This window comes from Thunnus albacares, chromosome 16 (assembly GCF_914725855.1).
Source record: "Thunnus albacares chromosome 16, fThuAlb1.1, whole genome shotgun sequence".
Lineage (NCBI taxonomy): Eukaryota > Metazoa > Chordata > Actinopteri > Scombriformes > Scombridae > Thunnus > Thunnus albacares.
In genome coordinates, this window is record NC_058121.1 from 8,904,831 (window position 1) to 8,922,990 (window position 18,160).

Here is an 18,160-nt window from a genome sequence, read left to right on the forward strand (position 1 = left end):
TCAGCAGGCACGCTCTTTGTTCCCTTCTCTGTTTTTGTTTATGTTCCTCTCCCTCTTCTCCTCCCTGCTCCCTCATTTGCTGCTTCCCTTCCTTTCTCTTCCCTTCCCACTCCACCATCTCTGCTCGTGAGCAAGCCAACGCGACGCTCATCAGACTGCGCCCCGGCTGTCTACATCTGCGCTTACTCAAGGTGAGAAGAGAACAATCATATCATACCAATAGTGGGAGAGGAGAGAGTGTGAAAAGTAGGGGAAGAGGGGAGGGAAGGAGAGAGGGGAGCGGAAGCCTCAATTGCAGCCAGACTGCAGATACATGGCAAGCCCCCCCATGAGAGATACTGGCAGCAACTCAATATCCCTGTCGAGGTGCTGAATCGGAGAGAGCAGAGAGAAGGAGCAAAGACAGATAGAGAGAGAGAGGTGGGGTGGGGGGGGATGAGGAAAAAGATAGAGACGAGGGGGGAGAGAAGAGGGGGAGGTGAAGGGGAACAGGTGGTTCAATCTGTTGAATCTTACATCTCAAGTCCCAGACTGTTAGGGGGAGAATACGTTTTATACAAGTCTTGCTGGCCCCTTTTTTTTTTTGAAGGCAATGAATTATGCATCATCTTGAGAATATTCCCCCAGAATCCTCATCTTCATTCAGATTTAGCGTGCAGGCCCGATCGAGTGTGGCATCCTGCTGCTGCTATGTCATCATGCTTCATGATTTGGGATCGTGCATGTTCACAGAGTGTAATTAATGAAGGAAGTAACTGTTCCAGATTATTTGATCTCCAGGGTCAGTAGGAAACATAGCAAGAGTCAGAATACCAATGAAAAAAAATTAGAAAACACTTCTAAGTTGGGGGATGCTTGACGAATTGGGTTGGTACACAGCAGAAGGTCATGTGCCTGTGAAGAATGTTTTGTTACCGCACTCACACAAGTACAAGGACTTGTGTGAGGAGATGAAACTTTGTAAGCGACACACACACACACGCTACACTATACTACACTACACTGTGATGAACACCAACAGGCTCACATGCCTGCCTCTCAGCCCCCACACCGCCCACCTTTTTCTCAAGCAGTTGCTAAGGTGACGGCAAAGGCTGAATTTTAATCAGACAATAAATTAAGACAGTGTGATCTTCTCCTTTATTATTAAATGGCAGTGCTGCTGATTTCTGAGATCCGTCAAGTACGTTTTGGAGTCGGGGTGGGGGGGGGACACTGACAGACTGCAAATCTTTGTGAACATCACTTGTTCAGAGATGCTTTACATTGTCCAGAGGATGCAAAGAAGCACAGAAATTAAATTACATTTGAAGATATTTGAGTTAAATCATACATTTTTATCCTTTTTAGTACCTGAAATAATGTCCAATTTAAAATAAGATAGCCATATCCAGGTGGATTTCCTTCTCCCACTGAGGTGACTGTCTGCTGAATGCTGAGACTGCAAAAAACATTCACTTTTGATGCTGTAATTGTTAATGGAGCCTTCAGGCCTATCTCCCTGTGACATGCACACTGCTGTTATAAGACTGGGGAAACTACCAGTTGCTATTCTTGAAGAAAACAGCTGTTAAAAAAAGGTTCTCTGCATCCACAGCCATTTTAGCTAGGTTATGTCTCAAACTGAGTAAATGATGGATGTCACACAATAAATGCTTGGTGAGTGGGCTGAGTCAGTAAATGACTGCATTGTTCAGTTCAGATTGTTTGTGTGGAGGAGCTGGTGATGGGTAGAATGCTAATGAGCACACCCATAAAAGCCCGTTCAGCGGTCAGCGTGAAGCACCGCTCCTGTGTAGACTCAGAGACGCATCATCATCTATCTGAACTTGTGGATCAGCTGAGTGGTAGCATGTCTGTGTGGATCAGTGGCACAAGTCACAGATCTAATTTTTTTTTTCATGCAGAACAAAGAATTGGAATTGTTTTGAAACAGCAGTGTGATTATAAGCTAAAATCTATATACTGTATATATATTTTGATTTTTAAAGTTTACTCCAAACCTTTCAGCTCATGTAATGTGAGAGAGGTCACTCCGCAGTTCCCCTCAGATCCCATCTACTGAGCGTTTTAGTGTCTTTCAGCTCATTGTTTTGGTTTTACGGCCCACAACTTTACTGATTTGGTTCACCTCACATGGAGTCCGGGAGAGCAGCAGGTGAGCGAACTGTCAATCACAGCTTTCAATCAACTCCCATCAAAGCTACTATAAGTCTTCAAATCTTATTAACGGAGAAATAATCCAAATGACCACCAGCACACTTGTTAGAGAGACAATTCCTGCCAAGCACCAAATGGCAAACAGACACAGTTAGCGACAAGCTGGTGAACATATGTGCAGCATTTAGTCACTAAAGAGCCGATACTTCCCTCAGGAGTCGGTGGAGAAGAAACCAGAGCTAAAAGGATTTACATTCATCAGGTGGATAGAAACATGATTCCAGATTAATGCTACATTAAAGGTGCTACATGTCAGCTGGATGTATGTGATGACATGTCAATGTTGTGTTCACACTGCCCCCAAGTGGCCAAAAAATTGTTCAATCAGACAGCAGTTTACAGACCACGCCATTTAAAAAAAATGTTTTTCTAAACAATAAATCTTAATTTATTTTTGTTTCATTTTTATTTTTTTTATTTTTCTTGTATTAATTTTATGGGTTACTGCTGCTTGGATTATTTCCTTTATGTTATTGACATTTTATGGGTTGATAAAAGCCCTTTGCAATAGTCAAAGAACTTTATAGATTATATATAGCCCATTTTTCTGCACCCCTGCTCACTCAAATCATCCAAATAACTTGATTTATTCAGACATCACTTCAAGTTCTCAGAGAAACAACTTCCGCTCCAATCATAACATATGTTCAGAGGCCTGGGCTGACTTTCATCACTCACCATGTTGATGCCCTTGGGCAGAGAGGCAGATCTGTGGGGGTATTTAGGGAAGTCGTACTGAAACTCCAAAAAGGGTCTCTTCATCTCAAACCCTTGACAGAACTGTGGAGGAGGTGGAATCACATTTGACTCTTCTATCTCCAGTGGTGGTGGCGGTGTATCCGCTTTTATCTCCAGGTCCTCTGGCTCGTCATCCCTCCTCACTGTGTCAATGTCCGTCTCCAGATAGGTTTTTTGTGTCAGGTCAGTGGGAGGCTGTTCTTCTTGGGTCTTCTGCTTCAGTAAAGGGCCCTGCTGCTGGGCCATTGAGTAGGGCAGCCTGGGGCTCCACTGGGTCACCACTTGGATCTGGTCTTCAGGCTGAGCAAGGGTTGTAGTGGTGAAGCTGGAGGGAGAGACTGGTTTCCCAAATGCCTGCAGGCTGTTTGGGTCAAATATGTTGGATGTTACCTCATCCAGAAACTGTGAAAACTTCACTTTGGCTTCAATCTTTTCCTCCAGCAGCCACTGTAGTTTCACACTTTTAGTGCTGGCACGGGTCTGTGCAGAGCTCCTCCCCTGACACTCTCCACCCCTCTCTGGCCATGCATGGGGTTTGTTATGGTCGCTGCCTCCTCCCTGCTCCGCCTGTGGATGAGCTCTGCCATGAGGCCCTCTGGCTGGACAGGCTGGCCGCCTTCTCTCTTCTCTCCGTCGAGTTTGAAACGCTTCCTGACTTTGCTTCCTGATAGAGCTGTGCAGGAGGCAGGTCACTCCAGAGCTCCAGCTGTTTAGGCTTCCGGTGCCCTCGCTGCTGCTCCTGCTGCCTCCTGGGCTGCTGCTGGGGAAGCTGAGGCTGGGGGAAGACCAGTTAGATGAGGGGCCTATCAGCTCCTCCAGCCAGACCTGGTCACCGTTGATCATGGGGCAGAGGCCAGTAGAGGAGGCCCATGACGGTTGGCCCTGCTTGGCTGCGTCTCTCTGTGAGAGAAAGCAGGCTGTGCTGCTTGTCCCATCCATCGGTTTGAGTCTTGTCTGCATCGCTCTTGTTAGAACTGGCTGTTAATCCATGGTCCAGTGGACAGCTCCGATTTTAAAGAGTTCTACCCCAATCCTGTCTCATTATTGTGCAATGTGCCTGACCTAGAAGAGATCCAATACTTTTCACTTTAGGCTGAACAGATGGTCTCCTTCAATGCCAGGATAACCCCCTACTATGTCACGCAAGGACATCCATGACTTAAAATTTAATGCACAGAATAAGACTGTCCTATTACAGTAGGTCAGTCTAACAAAGCTTTTGCTCATTACTTCATGCTTGCCCACAAACACCATAATATCTTCTTACGCTGAGACGTTCTGAGGGCAAAGTCAAAGACAGTGAATATCACAGCTCCTCTGCTGTTAATCTGTAAAACCTTCAGGTTCTGAGTTTAATGAGAGAGACATTTTTGCACAATCCCAGCAAGTGTCTTTGCTAGTTGAGCACAGCTTACTCTGAGGGTGCTGTTCTTAATTATACCGTCTATTGATAGCAGAGCAGGCAAAGCTTTTTCAGTTTTTTCCAGGTCAGTGGCCGTAGAAGAGCATTGATCCAACAGAGCACACAGCAGCTGACACACAGACACACAGACTAATGGACAGGCTTGTTGAGTAATGGCTACCGGGGTGCTCCGTTGTTGTTGTTTTTTAATGTCTTTTTTTGTATAGATTAAACAAAAGAGATACAACTTGTTAATTTTTTTTTGTTTTAGAGTTGTCAGTAGGTGTTTTTCCCTGTTTCCATTGTTCTCAACTAACTGTAGGTGAGAAGGTGAATAAGGTAATTTCCCAAAATTTAGAACTGTTCCTTTAAAGTATGTACTATTGAATATAGAGGCAAAAAGTCAAAGTTCACTTAATTTGTTTTAGTACAGTATTACTGTGATATATCTCTTTTCTTTTTTCTCTTACTCCCTATGTAACTTAGAGATTTTCTACACACATACTGTGCACTTACACACACTGTCTGTCTTTATGTTTTTCAGGTGCTACAAAATTTGTAGTTTTCTAACTTAATGTAATTGGACATGACTACTGTTAAGTACAGTAACAGTTTCACATTTCATGATGCCATCTTCTCCAAACTCTCTATTTAAAGCAAGCTATACTGTACCAATGTGCATGCAATCTGTATCATGAAGACAGCTTTCACATACTAAAACGCATATTCATATGAGCATACTGTAGCTGTACTGTTCATCAATATTCAGGTGGTTACATAACTGCATCAATACCACCTCAGTTGGTCTGTGCATGGGAGGAGTGTAAGAGATCTTGATTGGCAAGTGAGTGGAAGCAGTTTCATAGACATAAAATGCAATATAGCATGCAGGGTTAGGTTGAGTCTCCTTAAGGTGAGACCTTAATCCAAAGCATGGGTTAAAAATGTACAAAGTCTGGACTGAAAATATAGGCTCATTTGTCCTGTAGAATATGCAACAGGAGAAACCACCCGGTGTTGCATCCCACATTTCAACTCCTGGTCTTCCTCACTGGTGTGCAGTGTTTAACAATGTTCAAACCTGGCTGCAAAGCTTTTTAACCATAAATCTTTTAATATCCGAAGTCATTATCATCCCAAGACCACAGACGAGACCTTCAACTTGTCCTACCTATACAATCTTTCCCCCAAAAAATCAGCTTGGATCAGACAGTGACAAAATACTATACGGTGCATCTTGTCATGCAGGAGCCAGACTGTTTTGGTCTCCAGGGGTGTCATTAGTGCGCATCCGATATGTAGGGTTTCAGCCATGACTGGGTGTCCCACTGTGCGCATGCGTTCTTCCAGACTTGGGCCCCACACCCTGCCTGCTGCTACAGCCCACCAGCTCACAGGACACCCGAGGGACCACCCTGTCTGGTATCAGGGAGCACCAAAGCCTTTAGTGCACAGACATATCTCTCTATCATTTTCTCTCCACCTCGTCCTCCTTTATGCTCTTTCTTCAGGGCCTCTCCATTGTGCCGCCATTTCTCACCATTTTCAGACTTTCCAGACAGGCTCAAGCCTCTTCTATGATGAATGTCTTTAATAATCTCTTTTCAATCTCAGGAGGAGGAAAGAGGTGGGAGCCAATTTAGAACTATCACCCTGACGGGAGAGACTGTCAGGCCATGGCTGCCCAGAGGTAATGGTGCTGAAATGGATTCCTGCTACAAGCGCAGAGGTGGAGATAATTGGTGATGCTTGCTTGCTCCGTGGTTGCACTCTGCTTTCCCTAGCTGGCTAGTTGTGTCGCTGCCTGGCTGGGATGAGCGTCTGCAGGGGCCCCGCTCTGTGTCCCTTACTAAGCCTGCAGAGCAGACTAAATGCCACAGCTGATCAGCTCTGGCCATGAAGACATGGTCTTGTGCTTCTCAGCTGTTACTATGGCACTGTGTCTTGTCTCTGCTAAGTCTGCCCTTCCCATCAGATCAGTGTGCTGCTCTCTCCCATCTGTCCACACAGCCTCATGCTCTCTAAAAATGACAAAAGTCAGTTTAATTTGTTGCCAAATTACAGCAAAAACCAGCATGGAACATATATTAGAGATGACAGTGACAAAGAGCAGGCCGATCCCTTTCACACAGAGCAGATAAATCTAAAAAACTGGAAGAAAAAGGAATCTGCTATTTCCACTCCACCATTTAATGTTTTTTTACCCTATAAACTGATAAAAATGTGTCAGTGAATTAATAGCTTGTGTGAGAGCACCAGGAGCCCCAACCTAAAACTTAAAGCAGTGTGCTATCAGCAAGATCACTGCCTCCCTCTCCTGCTCGTCTTTTAAAAGCAACAGGCAAAGCAACGATTGATTCCAGATTGTTAGAAGCATTTTCAGTGAATCACTTAACCTGTTCCCATCTATTCTTCTGCATATTGGATCTCCGGGTATGAAGCTTACTAACTGTGTCTTGTATCTTATCCGAGGCTGTCAATAACGGCTAACAGGTGCACTTGTGAAAAGCCAAGATGAGGAAACAGCATGTCGATGTGGCATCAGTAATCCATCTCATGCAGAGTCACTTGTCAATGCCTCCGGACCTGTGGGGTCGCTTTCAGAGAACCACACTGTGCAATCAAATGAGAATGGGCTAAATTGAATAAGGGCCAGCTCATTCTGGAGGTGTAGAGATAGGTTTCCTGGGATCCCTGCAGAACACACAGTTAGGTCTGCAGTAACATCAGTCAGACAGCAATTACAGAAGCGCATAATGCATACCACAAGGGTGATGAGCATCTGTTTCAAACAGGAAGTATGTTAACACAGGCAAAGGCAGTCTATAGTTTAATCTTTACAAAGTATCCACCGACAGCTCTGCGCTAAATCAAAGGCTTAAAGAAAGTAAATATACTGTCTTCATATGAAATCTGTAGATTTACAGTATAGCTTTAAATCTGGTGGGCTTGTACTGGATGTACCTATGATGATATTTCTATAAGGATGCACTGCTGGGGAGGGGGACCAGCTGACCTCAATACATGTCATTATCATACCACAGTTTTCTGTCAACAGAGCCTGTCATATCACTGTGTGTGCTCCACCAACTCAGTCACACAGCAAATGGTGACTGTGGCATCGTGCAGCAGATTCACAGAGCTGTTGTCAGGAGTGTTGACAGTCTTCATTATGGGTGAGGATGGTTGTAGTAGCTTCTCTGTGGTTTCTGGGAAGTGCAGTGCAAGACCTTAAATTTGAATCAGTAATGTGTATTCTGGTAATTTGTGTTTACTTTTAGATTACTGTGCTTTCAAATGTAATGAAAGGTGTAGCTTTTCATATTTAAAGCCATCTGGATAGATAATCTACAGTTTCCCTAGAGTCTGCTCTGAACTAGCTGAAACTGCATTTTCACATAATGCAGTTTGGAAAAATGTACAAAATAAACTTCATCTGGAAACACTTACCCTCATAAATGCTCCATGAAGGAGGAATGTAATTGTTTTAAATAGTCAAGTTTTATCTTGCTCATATTTCTCAGATCCTGTTTTGTTGTGTTGGATGTGATTGTTGTAAATAAATGTGTTTTTATGTAACATTGTGACACCTATTGAACGCTGCCAGGTCTCCCTTACAAAGTTTAATAAAAATACAATTTAAAAAATGCTAAGGTAAACTGTAAGATTTCTATTACCTGCATTAGAAATGGGGTGGCTGTGGCTCAGGAGGTAGAGCTGGTCATCCACTAATCAGAAGGTCGGTGGTTTGATCCCCGGCTCCTCCAGCCTAGTGTCCTTGGGCACGATACTGAACCTGTGAGTGTGTGTGTATATGGGTGAGTGAGCATTAGTAACATTTGTAAAGCGCTTAGGATAAAAAAGCTCCATAACACTCTTGATGCATGGCAGCCTCTGCCATCAGTGTGTGTGAATGGATGGGTGAATATCGGTGTGTTGTAAAGCGCCTTGAGTGGTCGGTAGACCAGAAAAGTGCTATATAAATACAGTCCATTTACCATTCATAACCATTATTCCAGGATATACGTGTTGGAGATGCCGCTCTCTTTTTAGTTATTAAGTTCATTTATTTGTATAGCACTTTTCATACAGTGGTTGTAACTCAAGGTTTTGCACACATTAGAAAAGCATTTATATACATTAAAAATAAGAAAAAAATATTAAAATACATTAAAAAATAAGACAACAAAACATAAAATACATTAAAAATAAGACATTAAAGTGCTCTTTTGCAATAAACATACATAGGTTTAAAGCATTTGGTCCACTACTTTGGACTAAAATAATAAATAAATAAATAAATAAATAAATAAAAAGGTTGTTGACACACTAAAATATGTCAACAACCTTGAAAGGATTGCCATTCAGTTTGGCAGAAATATTCATGGTGCCATTATAACTTTAGTGATATCCTGACTTTCTTCTATGACATCATCAGGTCAAAATCTGAATTTGTCCAGTACTTTGGTTTACAGACAGCTAATAACAATTCCATTTGCCTCAGCCGTAGTTTGTGGTTCATGCTAATAAATGTTGGTATGCCAGCATGCTAAACTAAGTTACTGAACATGGCAAACATTTCCTGTGTAACATTAGCAAGCATTGTGAGCATGTTAGCACTACTTTTAGCATTTTAGCTTAAAGTACAGTCTCTGAGTGACACTGCCATGGCTGTAGACTCTTTGCCTTGTTTAAATGAACCCATAATCTACAGTAGTAGTCTATAGAAGCAATTTCCTTCTTCCTATTTATTCCATGTAAACACTAGACAGAACCATTGTATGTCCATGTTGAAGCTACACTTTATTAAATAAATATCAATTATCTCATTATGTTTGATAAATGTTTCCAGAATATCCAGTATGTAAGCATCAAAGGTACCCACCAAGGTGATGTTGGTCCAAATAAATTACTTTCAGAAAGCATCTACCTACAAGTTTCTGGCCACCAACCAAAACATATTTAGAGCAAATTGCTTGTCAAGAAGATAAATGCAGCAGCAGAGTGTGAGAGGACTGTTTCCACGGTTATTCTTTGCTAACTTTTCTTGTGGCATGCCCGCACACACACATACACACGCGCGCACACACACACACAAACACACACACAAACACACACAGAGAAATGGTGCCAATTATAGTAACTGTGTGATGAGGTTTCTCATACTGAGCCCCATGCTACCTTTGCCTCTAATCCTTTGTTATTAATTATATCTTCAACAAGCCTACACAGTTCTTGTGGTGTCAGCACCGAGTATCCATGGCAACAGCCGGTTGGTCCCAGCTCTCAGGGATGCACACACTCTGCTGCCTGCCAAAACCGTGCCTCTCTGCAAAGATGCTCTTCTGACAAGACAAATAACTCAACTGTAGAAATCTTATAATAAAATTAAAGTAAATCCGGCCCCCTTTTTGAGTGTTGAGCTTTAAGTTTAAGGGAACAATACTCATAACATTACCATGGTGACCAAATTGGTGCAGATGCCTGTTGCTAAACTCAAACACCATAGATGAGACTTAACTTGTATTTTCACAAAGTACAAATTTATGCAAATCATTGAACAGTTTCACCAGCTGCAATAAGATGAACAAATCAAGACAATCACTAAAAGTCCACACTGAATTTATACTTTGTGAGTATAAAACATAGATATACTTAATACTTTTATAATTTTTCTGCTGCATATACCTTGTATGACATGTAGGGCTGCAACTATTAGTCAATTAATCAATTAGTAAATCAACAGAAAATTAATTGCCAGTTATTTTGATAATCAATTAATCATTTGAGTAATTTTTTAAGGAAAAAAATGCTAAAATGATCTTGTTCCAGCTTCTTAAATGTGAATATTTTCTGGTTTCTTTAGTCCTCTACAACAATAAACTGAATATCTCTGGGTTGTAGATTGTTGGTCGGGGCAAAACAAGACATTTTAGTTTGCATTTGGGAAACAGTGATTGACATGTTTCACCGTTTTCTGACATTTTGTAGACCAAATAACTCATCAGTTAATCGAGAAAATAATGAACAGATTAATCAAAAACGAAAATAATTGTTAGTTGTAGCTCTAGTGAGATGTTGTTTTAGTCCAAGAAGGGTGAAGCTCAGATGTTTTTAATATATCTGGAACAGCAGGCAATATCTCATTAACAACCCATTAGGCCTAATGTTGGTTCACTGAGAGAAGGGTGATTTGCATTTTGTTGTTCTTGCTGTGCTTGGCAGTGATATTTTGGTACCTGGAAATGTGGGCCGAGTGGGAGCACAGTTATATCAAAAGAAGAAAGTACTTCAAAGCATTTGTACACTGTGTAAGATTGCAGTTTTATGTATTTATTTATTTATTCTTTTTGTCTTTCTTCTTTTTTTAGATCTAAATTTAGATTAGATTCAGATTTTAGATTTAAATACTTAATTGCCATCTATACATTTGAGTCTATATGCTGTTTTCTGGTGATATTTTACCCTTTTTATTGCTCTTATATACTTAAGATTTTTCCTCCTCTGAAGTTATTCTCACTCTGTTAAGCAGGAGCGCCCCCTTGTGGCTTCTCCTGGTATGTACACGTAAGATGAGAGTCACTCTCCATCAGCTGAGACTTGACAAAGAGGAACAAAAGATTTAATGACAGGACAGATCTAGTCAGAGATACACTGCTGGCCTTTGACCGCAACCATTTTACTTTCACAGGGAAGTGACTCTTCCCCAAACAAGAGGCTGAAGTGCAAACAAGCTGTGGTTAAAGCATCAAGAGCACCATCTACTGCTGAGATGTACAAATACAAAAAAATCCAGCCACTGGGGTTCCTCCACATTCCTTTATTCATCAAAACACATCCTCTGTATTCAGTACAGTCGGTACTAGGCATGATAAGGTGAAAGGCTTGACAGAAATACGAAATCAGAGCATTGGAATGGTGCAAAAATCAAGTTACTGTTACAACATGAATACAATCAATGCAAAATACAGTGAAATGTTACCAGTTATTATATTGTATTGAGTATGAGTATTTAAAAACAAGTGTAACTAGATGGCCTTTCACACATTTCAATGATATTCTTACACTGAGATACATAAAAATGCAATCACACAACATACATGTGTACTCATATAAAAAACAGGATAACATGACAGAAAAGTGTAGTTACAGTGTGTTGCCTGATGTGCAGATACAGTCTCAAAGCGTAAACAGCTCACAGAACATGACAGTGAAAGTTTGAGGAAAAATATAGTGTGTAACATTTATATAGTTTGTGCGCATCAACAGCAAAAACAGTAACCGAGACAGACAGCATAAGCATGAGATCCTACCCTGATAAACATCCCTTTTAAACTTACAGCCCAAATATTTATGGGCCCCATTATTGAGTGAGATTATTGCAGAAACACCAAAAGTTTAGAACATTTTTGTTGCCGTTTTGTGAGTTTATGAACAATCTTGTGCATTAAAAAAAGCAGCAGAAACATTTTTTGGCCCTCATGATACTTAATATACCAAGGACCATTAGCTAAAAACCTTGATGAATAAAATAAACATGTCTATGGTATAAAAATGAATACTATGCAAATGAGAGTAAACCTTTCCGAAAGGTAAACATGCACACAGATAAGGCTAAAAGGCACAGATGGGCAAAGAATCTGGTATTTTTCTTCAAACTAGTATTTAAGTGAAAGAGTGAACAACTACTAGTGTAAAACTAAACTCTTGCTTTGAAATATATTCTCTCAATACGCAATTATACCAGATCATAAAGGAAATAGTAGAAAATGCTTTACAAAACTCCAATTTATTAACAATACTCTAAAAATTCTTGTTTTTTTATCAATCATTTAGCCAGAACACAGCATTTTAGAGCAAAATCTTTCCATATGCAGATGACAACGTAGTGCATATTTAATATTTTAACCCTCCCTTCGTTATAAGATCACTCCTTTTTTGCAGGCTGCTCGATGAGTTTCCCCTTGTGGTACTTCTGTCCGATCCCATAGGGGACGTGTGCAGATATGGTTCCCAGTTCCTTGGCCCCCTCAATGTGGAACATCTGGTCGTCGAAGAAGATGTGTGGTTTGATTTTCTGCAGGAGGGGTCCTTTAGGAGCTCCAGCCAGGAAGAGGGCCTCGTCGATTTCCAGGCCCCAGCTGCGGAGGGTCTTCAGGACACGGGCTCCTGAGCTGGCAGCACTGCGGGCTGTGACCAGGAAGGTTCGGATGGGACAGTTCATACGCTCGTTCTTCGCATAGAATTTTCTCTGGAGCTTCCCCAAAGCCTCCAGGAAACACTTTAAGGGACCCTGAAAGCATCAAAGGATGAAGTTCATTCGAAAGGTTTTCAGCACAGGCAATGAGGAACACAATCACAGACAGATAGATGCAATGTGGGACGGCAAATCACAAGGCTCACATGTGTTTGAAAGTCAAGGAAGGTATCATTATCAAGACAGCATCTCTGCATCATAAAGTTCTTTGTAATTTCTATCCTAATGTGAATCGAACAACAGTGCCTTGAGCTCATCTTGGTAAAAACACATAGCTTCTTTAGAGCCAGCAGAGCGTTGTTGATAGATAAGACTTAAACCCTGACGAATCAAATAGGGTTCAACTGAAGGAAGAAACATTTGGATGCAAGTCAATAGTATCTTTGTGTGACCACCTCTTTCTTACCAAACACTAAAGAACTTCATGCTTTTCAAGGCTAAAAAAGGGCTCTATGGTCACATAAAAACAGTCCACAGAAACCCAGACTGAGGCATTTCTTGAGGGGGGTAAATGGCAGGGTGCAATATTACATTTCAAGTATTGAATTAAAAATTGGGCAGCACGGTGGTGCAGTGGTCAGCACTGTCGCCTCACAGCAAGAGGGTTCTGGGTACAAACCCACCAGCCGGCCTGGACCCTTCTATGTGAAGTTTGCACGTTCTCCCTGTGCCTGCATGGGTTCTTTCCCACAGACCAAAAACATGCAGTTAATTGGTGACTCAAAAATTGCTCGTAGGTGTGAATGTGAGTGTGAATGGTTGTCTGTCTCTATATTCTATGTTGACGTGCGACCTGTCCAGGGTGTACCCCACCTCTTGCCCAGTGTCAGTTGAGACTGGCTCCAGCTCACCCTCAACCCTCTAGAGGATAAGCCGTAAAGAAAATGGATGGATGGATGTAACTATGCAGAAAGTTTACAGCGTTTTTGCTGAAGTTTTCTACGTAGCTGTGGTTAGAGAGGAACCATAGTCACATCAGCAGTGGATAACACATTAATCTTAATCCTTGTATCTACTGGGAATTATGAAGATATACTGTATATTCTGGATATACTGCATATTATGTCTCTCTCTGTGAGATGTCTGTGGCTTTTAAGTACATAGAAACAAGCATTGGTTACCTGAGCGAGAGGTTTGTTCTCAAACTCCTTCTCATGCTCAAAGAAAGTGTCCAGGCCGTGTTTCTTCACAATGATCTCTGACTCGTCTGAGAAGAGGACGGCGTCTCCATCAAACGCCACTCTCAGCTGAGTTTCGCTCAGCTCAGTCTCCGTTTCGGGCATAAACATTGTGGCAGCAGCAATGCCTGAAATATATATATATATAACAAGAAATACTTGGCGGTATCAGAGAACCCCTAAACATGAAGACAATCTGACTCCAGTGGGAGCATAATAAACTACTGTATAAGTGCACAGTCTATCTATATGGTTGTTCACAAGCAAGGACATGTGTGCAATTACAATTTAGAGATTTGTGAGTGGCAAAACAGAATGTCACACATCTCCTGTGATGACAGGCTGTTAACAAAATGTGTTACAAACAAATTTGCTGGTGAAGTATTGGCTGGTCTGAAGATTTTTGCATTTGTCCACCAACAGTTTCAGATCAGCCTGGCGTGCTTGAGGCAGCGTTAACGACAACGTATCACATGTATGAGGACAAATGTGGACACGGGGAACTCCAATTCTGAGATGAAACATCTGAGTATGACAGCAATTAATGATTATTTTTAGAGTTGATTTATGTGTAGATTTTTTTTTTTTTTTGGATTAACTGACTTTCCCATTCCCATAACAATTCCCCAGTGATCAAGATGACATCATCATTCTGTCTGTCTGTTTACACTCAGCACTCTAAAACTCCAAAATATCCCATTACCATTTATGGTATATATATATACCAATTATAGAAAAAACATCTCTGAGAAGAAGCAAATGCAAAATATTTAGCATTTTTTTCTTGATATACAACTTTTTAAGTTCATTAATCCAACTTAGGGAGCCATAAATCACAAGCTGTGTTCAATCAACTGCTTCCTGCTGAACAGTGTGGGGTCGAGATTTCTCTCAACAGTGTGAATGAGTCACTCACATTCGCACAAGTTAACATGCAAGTGTGGAAATATTAGTGGAGTACAAAAACATTATCAGACTGCTGCTGCTGAAAGTAAACAGCAGCATCACATACCTTCTTCTATGGCTTCTGTGACTTTCTCTGAGTCCTTGGACAGGTAAAGATTTGTCAAATAGGCCTTCAGGTAGCCTGTAGGACTTTTCCCTCCCGTCATGCAGAATCTCTCTATGGTCAAATCTGAAAGAAGAAAAGGAAAGTTGGAGATGTGTGAGGAAATAAACCTCTTTCTAATTAAACTGTAACAGCTCTTCATTTCTAGTGTGTAATTATTAGACTGAGTGCTGTTCTTGATTACGTCTGATGCTGCAGCAGGCGAGTTGCCACCGCGCTAAACAATCAACAGTGTTCGGTTTAGGACTCAGCATACCGTAGTGATTAATGCTGTTTATGAGGCGCACTCCAACTTGGGCATGGTTGTTAGTCATTAAGACGATGTCAAACAACTCCTCACTGTCTGGGTAGAGCTCCCTCAGGCGAGAGTTGACGTTCATCAGAGCCTGAGTGAGAGGACAGACTGATTTACACAAAAAGGCAGGATATTGTCTCATAGCGTTTAACAGGATGTTACAACACCTATATTGCAATTTTTTAACCATATCTTTTTTTTCTAAGTTAATTCACACAATAAATGGATTCCTGATTTTATTAAAACTACACAGAAATTAATGAATGTGCTTTGTGAGGGTGTTTTACTGCGGACTACAGTCAATAAACTGTGTGGGTTGATAAATCGCCTTGTTAGCTTATCACAGATATATTGTTATCTCTGTATATGTTGGCCAATTAACAACTGGGAGATATGTCTATCAGATTTTATGACCTATTAAATACACATTATAGCCTCAAATATCTGGAAATGCTTGAAAACACACATAGTTCCCTAAAAAAGTACAGTATTGTGCAATTATGGAAAATCAATATACTGTACATTCCTGAGAGGTGTTGCAGAATCACATGTTGATAATGAACATATTTGGCAAAATATACTGTATAGACCATGATGTTAAATGTTAAATATCATTTAAGTTGATCACTTTCATGCCAAATCATTGCAATGACTTAAAGTTTCTTCCAGAATTGTGTTCTTTCTGAAATAGTCTCTATTTCACCATAATGTGACACAAAAACTCCAAAAATCTGACAAATTGAATTACCTAAACGTCATTCAAATCATTTGAAATATGCAACAAACAAAATTAGAGAGAGAAAAAAAAAATGCGCCCACCCAAAGCTGCCGCATTCCCAAAAGTTAATTCTTTCTTAATTCATACTTGGAGCTTGACTGATGATGTTTGAACCCAAAATGGTTTTCATCAGGTGACGGTGAAAAAGTGAGCATCAGTGTATTTATAGATGATGATTAAACAAAACGTGTCATGATAAAAAGAGGATGATATGCTCAATCTTCATCCCTTTAGGATAATCATAAGGATGATCTTCCTATGTCAAAATCACATATTAGTATGTATAAAATAGAAAACAGTAACGTATATTAATCAAAGTGAACCTGAATCGACACCTGTGTCACTCATACAACAAAAACATTGCAAACATTTATTCAGACATGTTTACAAATGGAGACAGATGCAGGGTGCACATAATGTCTGTTGCCAACTGAGGTGGCAGGTCTGTGTACACTCATTAGATCCAATTACAGCCTGAATAGTTGTACAACAGCCAGCTATTTTACAGTAACAATGCAATCACTCCGCCTATGATGCTCCCATATTCCAGGATGATAATACCCATGAACATTCTGCTAAACAACGGATCAACACCAGGCCTCCTCGATAACAGCTGTTAACATCGATTTATGTATAAATGCAGAATCAGAACTGTTTAAAGAAATGTCAGTTTTTCTTGTTGACAAGTGGTGTGATTTCATATTGTATGACAGAATTCCAAGAAGGACTGAAGGAGTTTTAAAGGCAAAGAGAGGCTTTAACATCAAGTCATTGATATCAAAACATTGTTATGTGTTTCCCTTATTTTGTCCAGGCTCTGTAGCTATTTATTTGTAGGGGAAGTTCAAAGATATACTGTCTTTATATGAGGAAGTAATTGTTGTATGAAGAATCATTTTGTCGGTGGATATCATGTCCTCGCTAACATCTGATATTTGAAGAGCACATAAACATAAATGTGTGATGAATTGCATCTAGGGCTGAGCGATATGACCAAAATGTCATATGCTGATATAGGTCATTTCATATCCCGATATAGGCCTAACACATTTTTATTCAATGAATAAATAGTTGATCCTTTAAAAACTTGCCTTGCCTTCTCAAACTTTTTCACATCAAAACCCTTAAACTGACACAAATTAGACCACAGACCCCCATTTGGTTAGATTTCGTCCCAGGGTCCCTCATCTGATAAGATGTTTGCTTTTAGATGTTTTATTACAGGAAGTATATGAAACCCATGAACAAAACAGTCATACATTGTCACTGTGTTACTTATGGATGGAATTATAGTGAAAATAAATTATCCCCCTTTTTGCTGCGGACCCCCTGAAACCCCTTCAAGGACGCCTGGGGGTCCTTGACCCCATTTTGAGAATCACTGCTTTAAAGGAAGTAAGGTTTCTTTATTTTATAGGACCCTGGCAGTGCCAAAAGCCAAAATACCTGCTTTCACATGACGTCCTGAAGTGTGCTTTGAAAGTCTCAGTACAGAAAGTCTGTAGATATGAAAGCAGAAATCCATCATCAGATATATTTAATGCACCTATCTGTTCTTTCTCCATTGCACTTTTCCCTGGTATGTCCTGTTTACACAGCCTGCTTTGTGTGTAATTAATGCACTTCAGAGACCACACCCTGCACACACCCCGCAACAGACTTGCACCGGTTTGGCAACCCAGGTCTCCAGCCTACCTTAACGAAGGGATAAGCAGCTCCTGGCTTTAGAGGCTCATTTTCATGCTCCACCTGATAAGCCACGTATTTCTCCATTCCCTCATCCTCATAGATCTTCCTCTCTGCCACCATGTTGAAGAGGGTGCGAGAGGAAACTGCGATGGTGACAGCATTCCTGGGTTTGGGCTGTGAGAGGGGCGGGAAAGGTAGAAAGGAAATGTACCCCAAAAAGCTATGCAGAGAGATATGTGCAGCTAACACACAAGTCTTAGGTTAAAAACATTTTTAAATAAACATACCGGTACTCACAGGTCTCGGTTTGTTTGTTTTGAGGTTGTCAAAGAAAGCTTTGGCGGCGGCCCAGTCTGTTTCCTCCCCGCTGTCTGCAGTGGCAGCAGAATCGTTTGGCTTTATTTCGCTCATTATTGTGAACTTTTATCTGTCTTTACAACCTTAACACAGCACGAAGACGGTGAAGCAGTAGCAGCAAAAAAAACTTTCCGGAAATGTATGTAGTTTAAGGAAAAGCTTGGTGGGCGTATCTTC

At 40.9% G+C, this 18,160-nt stretch overlaps 1 protein-coding gene across 2 annotated transcripts; it reads right to left on the reverse strand.

Moving 5' to 3' along the window:
• Positions 1-11,160: 11,160 nt before the first annotated feature.
• Positions 11,161-18,160, reverse strand: LOC122965545 (cytosolic 5'-nucleotidase 1A-like). Of its 2 annotated transcripts, none has more exons than XM_044329675.1 (6): positions 17,924-18,160; positions 17,633-17,800; positions 15,121-15,250; positions 14,808-14,930; positions 13,739-13,923; positions 11,161-12,653 (listed from the first exon to the last, which is right to left on the reverse strand). In XM_044329675.1, the coding sequence occupies exons 1-6, from the start codon at positions 18,035-18,037 to the stop codon at positions 12,288-12,290; spliced, it is 1,086 nt and encodes a 361-aa protein (XP_044185610.1). In that variant the 5' UTR covers positions 18,038-18,160; the 3' UTR covers positions 11,161-12,287. The 2 variants fall into 2 exon arrangements, with proteins under 2 accessions (XP_044185610.1, XP_044185611.1); XM_044329676.1 differs by having other exon boundaries at positions 17,914-18,016.

What these genes read in the sequence shown, in the direction of transcription:
- LOC122965545 (XM_044329675.1), bottom strand. Translation starts at nt 18,037, where the DNA reads ATGAGCGAAATAAAGCCAAACGATTCTGCTGCCACTGCAGACAGCGGG. An exon ending in AAACAGCATTAATCACTACG is followed by an intron (nt 14,931 to 15,120) that starts GTATGCTGAGTC and finishes TTCTTCTTTCAG; the next exon opens with ATTTGACCATAGAGAGATTC. An exon ending in AGAACAAACCTCTCGCTCAG is followed by an intron (nt 12,654 to 13,738) that starts GTAACCAATGCT and finishes TGATGCTTTCAG; the next exon opens with GGTCCCTTAAAGTGTTTCCT.